At 46.8% G+C, this 15635-nt stretch overlaps 1 protein-coding gene across 1 annotated transcript in view; it reads right to left on the bottom strand.

The window, feature by feature from the left end:
* LOC119965276 (short transient receptor potential channel 7-like) overlaps positions 1-15635 on the bottom strand; it is a 236265-nt gene that overhangs the window by 34038 nt on the left and 186592 nt on the right. The window contains exons 4-5 of the mRNA XM_038795795.1: positions 5365-5529; positions 1743-1959 (exon numbers count right to left, since the gene is read on the bottom strand). Coding sequence (XP_038651723.1) covers positions 1743-1959; positions 5365-5529 — 382 coding nt within the window. The remainder of the gene's footprint in view (positions 1-1742; positions 1960-5364; positions 5530-15635) is intronic.

The raw sequence follows: 15635 nt of genomic DNA, 5'->3' as shown, positions 1-15635 counted from the left end.
TGTTGGCAATAGTGATCGATCAAAATATGCACTTTTGTCTTCATATGTATTTACCAAAGAATAGGCCCAGACTACACCATACAGCCTGACTTGCCTGGCATCACTATTGGTTCCTTTCCTCTTCCAAAATATCAAATGAGGAGATTCCCATTGGGGCCAGTAATGTGCTGAGTTTCCCCACAAAGGCCCATGGAAACCGAAGTGCCAGCAGGAAAAAAAGAGACTAATTGAAAAATGATATAGAAGCAAAAGAAAAAAAAAATCTGTTGAGATTTCTTGACCATGCCTGGGTGAACACACAAACAGGCCAACTCAAGTGCAGAATAAAGGCTTAAATATGTAAATAGAGTGGGCAGGATTTTACCCACAACCCACTGCATATTTTGTGGCAGTGGAGGCAGCTGCCATTGGCCAGCAGGGGGAGCTTCTAGTCCCACCACTGCCAGCGAGGTTTCCCGTTGAATACACCCCATGCCATCTAGAAACCCGCGGTGGGGGTACATTTTTGGTGGGACCGGAAGATCCTGGTGACGTTAACAGGTGGAAAATTCTGGCCGGAGTCCATGTCTTCAGTGGTATGAGATCACATGACAATGGAGTAGGTGGAGAAATAATTCTCTGTAGAGCCTCGTGGACACTGTTAGCATAATATTCAATAACAACCTCAGCCTTGCCTCCAGCAATATCTCTAAATGCAGAGCACAAACAATTTATCTAAGGCCCGCAGTGATGAGAACAGGCATCTAAGCGATAGCTTTTTAGGTTTGTGCCACCAGCAGGGGACCTCATCCACTGATTGGGCCAATCGTGAATTCAGGTGCCTCGGTTCCTATGCTATCTGACTATATTTAAATTGAAATAATACAGCTGCTTTTAAATGTGATCAAAGTGTGTTAAAAAATAAAGTTATTTGTTAGCATCATGCTGAATGGACAGTCTAAATGAACGTATGATGCATCGAAAGAAAATGAGTACTTGACTTGCAATAGACCTGAAGTAAAGTTGGTCCTTTTAATGTTGAAGCACAACTTAAATCATTCAACTTTTTGCTGGTCACTTATAATCTCAAGAGCAGCACTAAAGATTAAGCGGACTGAATAGGGACAGACAATACTCTTGTTATTAAAAAGATCAGTTTCCGAGTTTAATCAATGCGATTTGGCACTGAAATAATAGAAGATGGCAATGGACAGAGGGATAAACTATCAACCTTGACCATCTGTTATAAAGCATTGTGTTCACAGCACAGGCTGTAATTCAATCAAGCCACCTAAATGATACGAGAAACCATTAGTGTAAAGCCTGAGCAATCTACAGCGAATGTCACTTAAGTATTAAAACCAAATTACAGCTCTTAACTTGCATTCAGGTATTTGTCAATTTATATAATTCAACAAAATACATTTAGCATGACCTTAATTTTGTTGCCCTGAGTGGGTGGCTGTGAAACGTAAGCAACATGACAGAAGACCCGTAGGCATACAACATTATGTGACAAGTCACTGCAATTTTACTGGGTTACCTAGTATTCTTATACTTCTCTTTAATATTGTGTGTTGTTTAGATACCATATATTTTGCACAGTTATATTACAATGCTAATACAGGTCTGAATAAATTCATGCACCTGTCACTTACACAATATACATATCAACAATGTAAGCACACAAGGAAAATTAAATGCAAGCGCTGACAAATATGGCAATTTGTATTTTTCATGTAAAAATAAATTCAGGTCCTTACCTAAAATCCATTTCATTATTAATAATTCAGTCCATGTAAATGTTGTCGTTTTAACTCTGAAGATCTGCCTTGGATAATCTGTGATAGTTTCATTGGGCAAAGTCTTTACACCTTCAAATCTGTCTGATGCATTTAACACCAGTAGTCCTAGAAAAATGGTGAATGATACCGCGTGTGCTACAAACTTCATAAATGGGCTTCTTAAAATTTGTCCCAGCTGAAAACAAAGAAGCATCAAGAACGTAAGATAGTAAAGCGTCGCACATTGAATTCTTTGAATTAATTTGTGAGTGTGATTCCGATGGCAGCTGTTTTTCAAACTATCCTTCCTCCCTCTTTCAGCGTTTCCCATGACACATTGCCACACTGCTGCTTGATCACCTTCCTAATCAATCTTTATTTTTTAATGGATTTGGCAGGTGGTTTTACAGCCAGATGCCCTTCTTGCTTAAAAACCCTCCCCTATTTATTCAGGATGGGGCCTGACACCGGTATACATACACTGGCTTGCCTGCTCCAGTGACTGGGTTCTTTTCATAGTCAACAAGTCCGATTGGTTGGTTTTTTGAAACTTCAAAGTGGACAGGATAGCTATCCACTGAGCCACTCCAGTCCCTCGCTAGCATTCAAACTATACTAGTTATGATTTACATATAGAGAAATTAGACAGGTAAAAAAAAACCATCTAGGTAGATTTTCCTTTGTTTTACAATGGAAACTACTTTTTCCGCAAATTCAAAATGTGAAATGAATGTCAATGGGAAAGAAATACACGCCTCGTGATATCAGGTGCTGAGTTATTTTTGAGTACTCCACAGGATGGGTAGGGCCAGTGGGTAGGGAGGGGTTTCAGGGGTAGAGAGGAGGCCTTCGTTTTTTGTGGGACCTGTTGGAGGACTGATGCACAAGGTCCTCACCAAACGTTCAACTACCAGTTGCATGGGCTAGAAACATGGTACAGGCAACCAGAAATTGGAGGGTCTTCCATTTCTTTTTATCTTGAGTTAAAGTGCAGGAACTAAACAGAGAACTAATTTATTACTTACGAGAAGAAAAAGGGAATAGACTAAAAAGATAAAGACCAGGGATGAGATCTACCAGTCACATTGTGCCTGCAAAGCACCATGGCACAGCCAGTAGATGCTGAGAGATCCCTCTTCCGGGATCAACACGAGTCGCCACACCTCGCAAGATCTAATGCGATTTTGCGAGACGTCGCAGTGTAAATCCCGGCCATTGTGGGCAGGATCATTTTCTGGCAAATCTGCATTTTGGAACGAGACAGCTAGTCTCACTCTAATATGCATTTCCGAGATCTAGTCAAGGTATGGGATCTAACCCCCTCACCTAGGAGACCTCCGGCAAGTTCCGTTCAGAGCTGGTCCCTACAAAAGGGGACCTGACAGAACGGCACTTGTGGAGGTTTCCCAGGCAATCAGAGGCCCCCAGATGCTTGCCCTCTGGGCAGGGTGCCAGCCTGGCACTGTCAAGTTGCCCAGGCAGCACTTCCAGCTGATGGGCAGTGCCAGGCTTGCTCTGCCAAAGTTCATGCCAAGCTGGCATTTTTTGTGTGATGAGGATCAGGCCTGGGAGTGCCCTGTCCAGATATGGGGGCGTGACGAGGACCCCCTTATCGGTGAGTTGACGCATGGTGGGGGTTCAGGGGTTGGGTCGGAGTTCTTTCCCTGCACTGAGGAATTCCGGCGAGCGGTGTAGTGCAGAAAACAGGACTAATTGCAGCCTCAGCTGTGTGTTCCCTGCCGAGGCCCACGGTCTACCTGAATGCCCGTTCAATAGCGTGGTTTTCTAAGGGCTCTGGGTGCCGGGAAACACCCAACTAATTGTCCACGCTATGGAACTCTGTTCCCATTCGGTAGATCATGCCCGAGGTCACGAAAAACATTATAGCATAGAGGAAATCTATCAAGTAATAACTTCATTTTGTAATCAACAGTTTTGATTTATTTTATTAATGAGAAGAGCAGCTTGACAGTAAAAACAATCAATTCAAAATTCTATCAGAACTCATGTCTAGGTCCACTAGTTTGTTAGCCTGTATTTGTGCTCCGCACAGGCATTTCCACATCAGACAATGTCACTAACAACGAGGATCTTATTTCCACTTTTCCCAGGAATTAAGAAGAACCCTTTAAAATAATTTAGAGTTTTGCAATTGTTTGGCTCGGTTGGCTGTTTATTTAATAAATCTATCAATGTGCTTCTCAATTCAGATTAACTCATGGCTTCTAACTCATGGTGTTTACTGAGTTTCCTTTTTGCTTTCTCTTTCCAAGTTTCACTTACGTTTTGAGCAGGAAAACTCTTTGTTGACAGGTGCCACAATTAAAGTCAGTACAATTTGTAAGCTGGTGTTAGACCAGAGCCAATTATTTTATTCTCTGATCTTGGGCAACATTAGCAGGGCATCATTTAATGTCAGTCCCAAATAACTCCTATTTAATTCAGTACTTCCTTCCTTAAAAGAGACAGTCAGGTGTTGGACTGGAGTCATGTGTTGGCCATATCAATAGGGAAGGCCTTAATGCCGATTGGGTTCTGACAAGAATCCAGCAGATGTATTGGTTGGTTTTCTGGTGCCCGAGTGCAGATTCATTTTTGGATTTGAACTCATGACCTTTGAATTGTGAGTTTAATATATATTCCCATAATCATTATAGGAGCTGCCCTTCAAGTACTGTTCACTCAAGAGATCTTTCTTCTAAGACTCTTCATAGAATTATAGAATCACAGAATTTACAGTGCAGAAGGAGGTCATTCAGCCCATCAAGTCTGCACCGGCCCTTGGAAAGAGCATCTCACTCAAGCCCACACCTCCACCGTATCCCCATAACCCAACCTAAACTTTATGGACACGAAGGGCAATTTAGCATGGCCAATCCACCTAACTTGCATATCTTTGGACTGTGGGAGGAAACCAGAGGACCCGGAGGAAACCCACATAGACATGGGAGAAAGTGCAAACTCCACACCGGAGGCCAGAACTGAACCTGGGTCCCTGGAGCTGTGAGGCAGCAATGCTAACCACTGTGCCACCGTGCCGCCCCTGTGGTTGTGATATGTTGTAATATGCTCTTCAAATGGGGAGGGGGGAATAGAGATCTCAGTGGGGGACATCAGAGGCTTTTGGGAGGCGGATAGTGGGATTGGAGGGGATGTTGGAGGCCGCATGTGGGGTGGGTTGGAAGAATTTGGGGGAGTGTTTCCAATCATGGGTGGATCCAGGTGGGAAAGCTCCTTAAACCAGCAGTCCATCACCTCAGTTTAACTGTGGGTTTTCTGAAACCCAGGAAATAGGGCCATGCCACATTCAATTTTAATTGCTGAATACAAATGAGTTACTGTGCATCATTATAATATTTAAAGAGTCAACTGCCTCCTTAAAACCGCAAGTTGGTATCAGGAGTCTGACCTTTACCATTTTAACCAACTCTCCTCATATCCATCGCACATGACGGATACATGTCCATTTTCTGGGAATAACATTTCCTCCTCGCGGGCACAAATTTCAAAGCAAAAGAAGCCCTACTTAGCAATCTACAGAAATATCAATGGTACACATCAATTTAACAGCTCTTAAACACTTGAAATGAAAAATCTGTACCTTGCTGCACGGGGCAAACCAGTATCCAATTGCAAGAAACGGAAGGCCTATGGTGACCCCAAACACAGCCAGACACTTCACAGCTATTGACTGCTGACGTAAGCCTGAGAGATTTTCATACCAAATTGTAAGCAATTGCTGCTGGCAGTTAGGATGAGCGACAAACTAGTTGGAATAAAATAAATATTTCAAAGTAGTGTCAGGTTTTCAATGCATTAGGCAGGGATTTTGAGACTAAAAACAGCATTTCAAAGAAAGTAGCTTGAATAAAACCGGTAAATGCATTTTCAGATTTCCTACAGAAAACAATCTATACGTTGTTCCCAATCTTTTGTCATAACTTTATTGGAGGTACAGTGAAAACCCTATTTTTGTGCATGAAAGGAATTTAAAACCTACTTGTGTCAACATCAATAGGCTTTGTTTTCTGTCAGATTGAATCACGGTACAAACAGTGTTGAGGTGAAAATGTCGAACTTCTATTGCAGCCACCAAACAACAGTACAAATCAACGAGACAATATGGCCTTGGCCAGGAGGGTACCAGGGCTCCAAGCCACCTGAGGGGATAACCTATAGTAGCACAGGTTCTAGCAGATGAGTGGCACCAGCTCTGAGGAAGTTCCTGGATTTAAAAAGAAAATTAGCAACAGTGAAAGTGCAAGGTTTTGTATGAATAGTGTAGTGATATCAAGGTTGTGTTGTAATTCACCAACTGACCACTAGGAGTCTCATTAGTATATAAGTGAATGTTAGAGTCAGGTGACCTCAGGCTAACTAGGAGCTGAGAGAGGTTGCTTGTGCATGTTCATACTATTATTCATCTGTTGTTTTATATATATTTGATCCAAAGTTAATATTAATAAATGGTTTATAGCTTTAGCTGCAAAAGTTCTTGTAATATAAATCAGGCCATCCGACAAGAACATTGCATGGTACCAGAAGTGGGGTGGCATGAAACACTGAGAAAAGGTTTCCGGTGGCGGCTACGAACGAGTAAGTCACATATTAGGTGGCTCCCACTCGGGTCGGACTTTTGGACGTTTTCCCCTGATTTTCTACCGGTCTTGACTTGAAAAATTGATCACAGAGGCAATTGTGTACTGAATTCGCACATCGGTGCATGGAGAGGAGGACTATAAGTGCTCGTAAAGGCAGAAACAGAAAGACAGAGAAGGCTTGGGCTGAAGCTGCAGTGGGAGAAAGCATGGCAGAGGACCGGACCTCTGGCTTGTCAACCCAGCAGTCAACGGAGCAGCTGATGCAAGTTATTCAGGAAGGCTTCGCTAAGCAGAAACGGGACGGCTTGGACCCGATAAAGGAGTCAATTAAGTGGCTGGAGCTTAGATTGGATGCCCAAGATCGGGTGATCCAGAAGATGGAGAAGGTGCTGACTGAGCAAGAGGAACATCAAACTGCAGTGGAGTTGGAGGTGGGATGCTGAGAGACCAGCAGAAGAAGCTCCTGGAGAAGGTGGAGGACCTAGAGAATCGGTCCTGCCGGCAGAACTTGAGAATCGTCGGGCTCCTGGAGGGGTCCGATGGAGCTGACATTGGGACATACATCGCGGACATATTTGAGAAGCTGCTGGGGGATTGGGCATTCTCCCGACCCTTGGAGGTGGACAAAGCTCACAAAGCACTCGCAAGGAAGCCGCGAATGGGAGACCCCCGAGGGTAATGGTGGTGAGATTCCACAGGCACTTGAATAAGGAACGCATTTTACAGTGGGCCAAGCAGACACGGAGCTGTAAGTGGGACAACAGTATCCTGCGGATCTACCAAGACCTGAGTGTGGAGGTGGCCAGGAGAAGAGCAGGCTTCAACCAGATCAGGTCGACCCTTTTTAAGAAAAAGGTAAAGTTCGGACTGTTGTATCTAGCCCGTCTCTGAGTCACGTACGAGGAACAGCACTTTTATTTTGAGTCGCCTGAGGATGCGCTGGACTTCGTGAAAAGGAAAGGACTGGTGGTGGACTGAGAACGTTTGAACTTTGCTGCAACGTTCATGTTTTTTTAATAAAACATTTCTCGTTTTTCGTTTTGTGGAAGCTGTCTGTAATGCCTTCTATATTGATTTGGGACCAGTGGCAGAGCTGAGTGATTTAAGGTTTACATTTGCACTGTTGGGGGATGGAGGTGTGGTTGTTTAGATTTTGGATCTCTTACTTGATCTTTGTTAGCGTTTTTTGTTCTTCCTGTTTTTCTGTCGGGCAATTGTGTTGGGATTGTTTGTTTTTGGAGTGTGTATGTATGAGCGGGGTGGGGAGGGAACAATAGGTGGGAGACTTTCTGTCACCGGGGATGGGGCCCACCAAGCTAGCTGGGTGGGCTAGCTCACGGAAGCATAGTGGGGTGTGTGCATATGTTAGGTTTCATAAATTATCATAGAATTTACAGTGCAGAAGGAGGACATTTGACCCATCGAGTCTGCACCGGCTCTTGGAAAGAGCACCCTACCCAAGGTCAACACCTCCACCCTATCCCATAACCCAGTAACCCCACCCAACACAAAGGGCAATTTTGGACACTAAGGGCAATTTATCATGGCCAATCCACCTAACCTGCACATCTGTTGGACTATGGGGGGAAACCAGAGCACCCGCAGGAAACCCACACACACATGGGGAGGATGTGCAGACTCCGCACAGACAGTGACCCAAGCCGGGAATTGAACCTGGGACCCTGGAGCTGTGAAGTAATTGTGCTATCCACAATGCTACCGTGCTGCCCTGAATTAAAGGGGTTGGATTACATTGTGTTGTTACTTGGGGGGGGGGGGGGGGGGGGAATGTTCTGCTGACGAGGGAGGGACTTGTACTAAGGGACAGAGAGGAGGTTGGGGGCGGAGGCTGCCTGGGGGCGGGCCGGTGGAGGCGCGGAGCACGGGCTGGCTGCTGGCCCAAAAAAGGGGATGGCTGATCGGCGAAGGGAGGGGGGGGACAATGAGCCCCCTAACTCGGCTGATCACCTGGAATGCTCGAGGGCTAAATGGGCCGGTCAAGAGGGCACGCGTGTTCGCGCATCTGAGGGGACTGAAGGCGGAGGTGGTAATGTTGCAGGAGACGCACCTTAGAGTAGCTGACTAGATTAGATTGAGGAAAGGCTGGGTCAGTCAGGTCTTTCACTCGGGACTAGATTCAAAGACTATTTGAGTCGCGATCCTGATCAATAAGCGGGTGGTGTTTGAGGCGGGTTGAATAGTCTCGGATGTGGGAGGTCGGTATATTATGGTCAGTTGGAAACTGGAGGGGGTGCAGGTGGTATTACTAAATGTGTACGCTCTAAATTGGGACGATGTGGAGTTTATAAAGGGGATGCTGGGGAAGATACCGGGCCTGGACTTGCACAAGTTGGTCATGGGAGGGGATGTCAATACAGTTATTGACCCTGGCTTAGACCGGTCAAGCTCAAAAATGGGCAGGGTACTAGCAATGGCAAAGGAACTAATAGGGTTCATGGAGCAGATGGGGGCTGGACTCATGGAGATTTGGGCAGCCGAGGGTGAAGGAGTTCTCCTTCTACTCACACGTGCATAAAGTGTACTCCCGGATTGATTTCTTTATTCTCAGCAGGACTTAACTGTTGATGAGGGTGTTCAATGAGGCAAGGGAGAGAGGGGTGCTGCCCTCGACGATGTCACAGGCCACGATTTTGCTGATCCTGAAGTGGGACAAGAACCCAGAGCTGTGTAGGTCCTACAGGCCGATATCCTTGTTGAATGTGGACGCCAAACTGATGGCCAAAAGTTTGTCCTCCAGGATTGAGGATTGTGTTCCGGACGTTATTGGGGAGGACCAGACTGGGTTTGTTAAGGGTAGGCAGTTGGTAGCCAATATACAAAGGCTATTAAATGTGATCATGATGCCCCCGGAAGGTAGGGAGGTGGAGGTAGTGGTCGCAATGGATGCAGAGAAGGGTTTTGATCGGGTAGAATGGGAATATCTGTGGGAGGGACTGGGACGGTTCAGATTTGGACGGGGCTTTATTGACTGGGTCAGGTTGCTGTATCAGGCTCCTGTGGCAAGCATACGGATGAATAGGACAACATCGGACTACTTTAGACTGCATACTTTAGACGAGACAGGGATGCCTCCTCTCCCCACTGTTGTTCACGCTGGCCATAGAGCCGCTGGTAATTGTTCTGAGAGCCTCGAGGGGCTGGTCCGGGGGAGTGAAGCACAGAGTTTCACTTTATGCAGACGACCTGCTTCTGTATGTATCGGACCCATAGAGGGGATGGAAGAAATCATGAGGATTCTAGGGGAATTTGGATGGTTTTCGGGGTATAAGCTAAATATGGGGAAAAGTGAGATGTTTGCAGTCCAGGCGAGGGGACAGGAGAGGCGATTGGGGGAGCTGCCGTTTAGATTAGTAGGAGGAGGTTTTAGGTATCTAGGCATCCAAGTGGCGCGGGAATGGGACCGGCTGCATAAATTAAATCTGGCCCGACTAGTAGACCAAATGAGGGATGATTTTCGGAGGTGGGACGCGCTCCCGTTGTTATTAGCTGGGAGGGTGCAGACAGTGAAGATGACGGTCCTCCCGAGATTCCTGTTTGTGCTTCAGTGTCTCCCCATCTTTATTCCGTGGTCCTTTTTAAAACGGGTCAGCAAAGTGATCACTGGCTTTGTTTGGGTGGGCAAGACCCTGCGAGTAAGGAAGTAATGCTTGAGCGGAGTCGGGAGAGGGTTGCTTGGCGCTGCCAAATTTTCGTAACTATTACTGGGCGGCGAATATAGCCATGATCAGGAAGTGGGTGGTGCGGGAAGGGTCAGCATGGGAGCGTATGGAGGCGGCTTCATGCAAGGACACCAGTTTGGGGGCGTTGGTAACTACACCTCTGCCATTCCTGTCGGCACGCTACTCCACCAGCCCCGTGATGGTGGCGGCCCTGAGAGTCTGGGGGCAATGGAGGAGACATGTGGGAGCAGATGAAGCATCGGTCTGATCCCCAATCTGTAATAATCACCGGTTTACCTCGGGAAGTATGGATGGGGAGTTCCGGATATGGCAGAGAGCAGGGATTGAGAGGATGGAGGATATGTTTATAGAGGTGAGCTTTCCGAGTATGAGGGCACTGAGGAGAAGTTTGGGTTGGCGAGGGGAAACAAATTCAGGTACCTGCAGATGCGGGACTTCCTACGTAGACAGGTGTCAACCTTCCCGTTCCTGCCACCAAGGGGGATTGAGGACAGGGTAGTTTCCAGAATGTGGGTGGGAGAGGGGAGCATCTCTGACAATTATAAAGAACTTATGGGGTCAGAGGAGATGCAGACTGAGGAGCTGAAGCGCAAGTGGGAAGAGGAGTTGGGCGGGGAGGTAGAGGATGGTCTCTGGGTGGATGCGTTGAGTAGAGTCAACGCGTCAACAACATGTGCCAGGCTCAGCCTGATACAATTCAAGGTCGTTCATCGGGCTCACATGGCAGTGGCCCGGATGAGCAGATTCTTTGTGGTGGAAGACAAGTGTGCAAAGTGTGCGGGAGGACCAGTGAACCATGTCCACATGTTCTGGGCGTGTCCAAAGCTTAGGGGATTTTGGCAGGGGTTTGCAGATGTCATGTCCACGATGTTAAAAACAAGGGTGGCACCGAGCCCAGAGGTGGCGATTTTCAGGGTGTCAGAAGATCCGGGAGTCCAGCAGGAGAAAGAGGCAGACGTTCTGGCCTTTGCTTCCCTGGTAGCCCGGAGATGGATACTATTAGCTCGGAGAGACTCAAAGCCCCCGAAGTCGGAGACCTGGCTATCTGACATGGCTAGCTTTCTCTGAATGGAGAAATTAACTTCACCTTGAGAGGGTCAATGTTAGGGCTCGCCCGGAGGTGGCAACCGTTCATTGACTTCTTTGCGGAAAATTAATCGTCAGCAGAAGGGGAGGGGGAGGGGGGATTAGTTTAGTTTAGAGTCGGGGGTTAATAAAGGTGGGACCTGTAAGGGAGGGAGACATCTTTTGGACTATGTTTATAGATTCATGTACATTGTTTATTTTGTTGTTGTTTTAAAACCAAAAAATACCTCAATAAAATGTTTATTAAAACAAAACACTGAGCAAAGACTATCACATCATTGAGTGAAGCCACGGGGTCCACAGAGATTTGAAGATTTTGCAGGCTGCAAGAATGAACAACATGGAATGATGAAGCCACCAATGAGTCTCAGATTTCATGGGAATGTGGACGGCAATTGCCGTGTGTTTGAACAGCAATTTAATCTCTTTCTTATTGCAGTAAATTTTGGACAGCAATCAGATTCGCGTAAGGTAGCGATGCTCCTAACAGCAGCAGGGTCCGAAGCAATTGCTGGTTTAATATGTTTAAATTTTCAAATGATGAAGATAGTAAATATTTTAATGACGTAATTTGAAGATTTGATGAACGTTGCACTCCCAGAAAGAATGACATTTATGAACAATATATGTTTAGATCATGTTTACAGAAGACAGCAGAGCCCATAGATCATTTTGTCACTGATTTAAAGTTAAAAGCTAAAACCTGTAATTTTTCTGCGGTGGAATCTTCCATGATTCAGGTCAAATTGTGTTTGGAGTGAATAAAAATAAGCTGAGGGAACGGTAGCTGAGTGAATTGGAGCTGTCTTTGGAACAAACAGTTAAGGTTTGTCAGGCTCACGAGTGAGCAGCACAGCATTCCAAAATGTTTATCAATAATGGCAGCTTCTTCTTGGAGGAAACACTCCGGTTGCTGTCCTTTTTCCAAAAAGGTAGGAAACTTTCAAAAAAGGCGGGAAAATTCTTGCAATTCGTCGCATACCAAGAAACAGATTAAAGATCGGGACGAAGTATTTCTGTGTCAAAGATGTGGGCCGGCATTCTCCCCTACCCGGCGTAGTGAAGTGGCGGCAACCACTCTGGCGTCGGGCCTCCCCAAAGGTGCGGAGTTCTCCGCACCTTTAGGGGCTAGGCCCGCGCCGGAGGGGTTGGCGCCACGCCGACTGGCGCCAAAACCGGCACCAATGGCCTTTGATGCCCGCCGCCTGGCGTCGGGGCTGGCCAAAAGGCCTTCGCCGGTTCGCGCATGCGCGGTAGGGGGGTTCTCTTCCTCCTCTGCCATGGTGGAGGCCGTGGCGGCGGCGGAAGAAAAAGAGTGCCCCCACGGCACTGGCCCGCCAGCCGATCGGTGGGCGCCGATCGCAGGCCAGGCCACCGTAGGGGCACCCCCCGGGGTCCGATCGCCTCGCGTCCCCCCCCCCCAGGACCTCGGGGGCCCGCTCGCACCGCCAATCCCGCCACCACCAGAGGTGGTTGAAACGGGATTGGCCTCTCCGCAACGGGACTTCGGCCCATCGCGGGCCGGAGAATCGCCGCAGGAGGCACACCGATCGGCGCGGGGGGCCCGCCGATTGGCACGGCACGATTCCCGTCCCCGCCAATTCCTGAGTGGTGGAGAATTCCGCCCACGGCGGGGACAGGATTTACCCTGCAGGGGGTCGGAGAATTTCGCCCGTGCTTAAAGGCACAAATTAAGGCAGTGTCCAGTGTTTGCCAAATTTTGTTCCAGATGCAAAGGAGAAAAATAACGTTGCTCAGAATTATTACTCTGAGCTCAACCCAAGGTCAGTCAGCACAGTGAAAGACAACAGTCTCCAGTGATGAAACATCATTGTTCATTGAAGTTAAAGAGAGAAGAATAATTTTTTGGCGATATCAAAAAATTCTCCAGCACTTAAGAAAATGCAAACTGATGCTCCATTTAAAATAAGTTGAGGACAAATGGTTGCTACCACCTGAAGTGAATGGTACAGTGATCCAATTGAAGTTATGATGTGGAGATTGAAGTTAGACACTGGTGCCAAAGCCAATTTAATCAGTATGAATTATTTTTTTTAAATCCCTAAATTCCACCGATTAGAGGAAATCACAAAATATCTCTGAGATTACAATGGTTCAAGCATTAAATGTTATGGCGCTTGTGACCTGAAGAAGACAATTTATTCCATCCCATTCTGTGTTGTATCCGAGGGCTTGGATTCATTATTAGGTGATCCGTCCTGTGAAGTATTTGGTCTAGTGCAGTTGGTATATAACATCCACAAAGGACTGGATCAACGCTCCAATCCTTTCAATGATTCTGAGAATATTATCAGCAAATTCAGTGATATGTTCACTGATTTTAGTGCACTACCATTCACCCGTGCGTTACAATTTAATGAAGATGCATTATCTAAAGCTCTGATACAAACTATTAGTTGTGAAATACTTGAAGATGTAGATCTGCATGTCAATTTCGTTTCAACCCTACAAACCGTATCAGATACAAAACTCCAAGTTATCAAGAAGATACAAGAACCTACCAATGGGGTAAATTTCATGTGTGTGTGTGAAACAAAAAAAAGAGCTTGCAGCTGACATCTCCAGCCTCATGGTGCCAGACTGCCTTCCCAGTGGATTAGGTAAACATGCAGTGTTAGTGGAGTCCCTCTCCCCACTTCTCTCAACCATTCATCCCTGCCTCTTTTCTGCAAGGAGAGAAAGTAGGGAGGAGTGAATGGGGGTAAAGGGATCATGTGAGAGGAGATGTGGTAAATCAAAGGAATACAATGAGATAATTGAGGCGAGTAGGTAATGATAATCTGTTAGGAAGGAACAGAGAGTACAAACCTAAGAATGCACCAGGAGATAAGGGCAGAGATCGCAAAAATTGCAAAGAGAGTGAGTTAAAGGCTTAGAGTATGAATGTGTGCAACAGTCATAATTAAATGGTTAGCACAGATAGAAATAGATAGGTATGCAGGATAACCTTCACAGAGACATGGATGCAGGGTGACCAAGACTGGGACCTGAATATTAAGCGGTATTTCACATTTTGAAAAGATCGGAAGCTAGGAAAAGATGGTGGGCAGCTCTGTTAATTAGGGATGTTAGCAATACATTTGCGAGAGATGACCTTGGTTTAAAAGAATAAGGTGCAGAATCAGTTTGGTTAAAGATAGGGGATAGCTCAGATAGAAGGTCACTTATGAGAGTAGTTTATACCCCCCCACCAAACGTAGTAACACTGTGTGACAGCGTATATAGGAAGCAATAAATGGGGCAAGAAAGGTATTTGCCGTAATCATTTTAATATACATGTATAATGGGAGAATCAGACTGGTAAAAGTAGCTGGGAAAATTAGCTTGTTGAGTATATTCAGGACAAGTCCTTAGAGCAGTACATCCGAGAACCAACCAGGGAGCAGGCCATTGTAGACCTGGCAATGTGCAATAAATCAGGATTAATCAATAATATCATGGTAAAGGAGTCTCTGGGGAATTGGTTATCTCAGTTGCCTGGACAGCTGGTTTGTGATGTATAGTGACCCCAACAGCGTAGGTTTAATTCCTGTATTGGCTGAGGTGTGCCTCAGGGGTCTGTGCTGGGACCACAACTTTTCACAATATACATTAATGATCTGGAAGAAGGTATTGAAGGCACTGTTGCTAAATTTGCAGATGATGCAAAGACCTGGGGAGAAATTCTCCCCTACCCGGCGGGACAGGGGGTCCCGGCATAGCGGAGTGGCGCAAACCACTCCGGCGTCGGGCCTCCCCAAAGGTGCGGAATTCTCTGCACCTTTAGGGGCTAGGCCCGTGCCGGAGTGGCTCCCGCTCCACTGACTGGCGCCAACGGCCTTTGGCGCTATGCCGGCCGGCGGTGGGGCTGGCCAAAAGGCCTTTGCCAGCCGGCGTGAGGTCGCGCATTCCGCCTCCGCCATGGTGGAGGCCGTGGCGGCGGCGGAAGAAAAAGAGTAACCCAACGGCACTGGCCCACCCGCCGATCGGAGGGCATGCCGACCGGCGGGGCGTGATTCCCGCTCCCGCCAATTCCCGGGTGGCGGAGAATTCCGGCCACGGCGGGGGGAGGGGGGGGGGGGGGGGTTTACGCCGGCCCTGGGCGATTCCCGACCCTGCGGGGGTCAGAGAATTCCGCCCCTGTAGAGGGACAGGTAGTATTGAGGAAGCAAGGGGGCTGCAGAAGGACTTGGACAAGCTCGGAGAGTGGGCAATGAAGTGGCAAATGAAATACAATGTGAAAAAGTGTGAGGTTATGCACTTTGGAAGGAGGAATTTAGGCATAGACTATTTTCTAAATGGAGAAACGCTTCGAAAGTTAGTAAATCTTTACTTTGCTTAGTAAAGCTTTACTGAAGAAAGGAAAAGCCAGTTCCACTGAAGAGTCATATGGGACTCGAAACACTAACTCTGTTTTTTTCTCCATGGATGCTGCGAGACCTGGGGCATGATCGAATGGCCACGCTGCACCCGAAAAGCAGCTC

This window comes from Scyliorhinus canicula, chromosome 4, assembly GCF_902713615.1.
Source record: "Scyliorhinus canicula chromosome 4, sScyCan1.1, whole genome shotgun sequence".
Lineage (NCBI taxonomy): Eukaryota > Metazoa > Chordata > Chondrichthyes > Carcharhiniformes > Scyliorhinidae > Scyliorhinus > Scyliorhinus canicula.
This window is presented reverse-complemented; position numbering and strand designations above follow the sequence as displayed.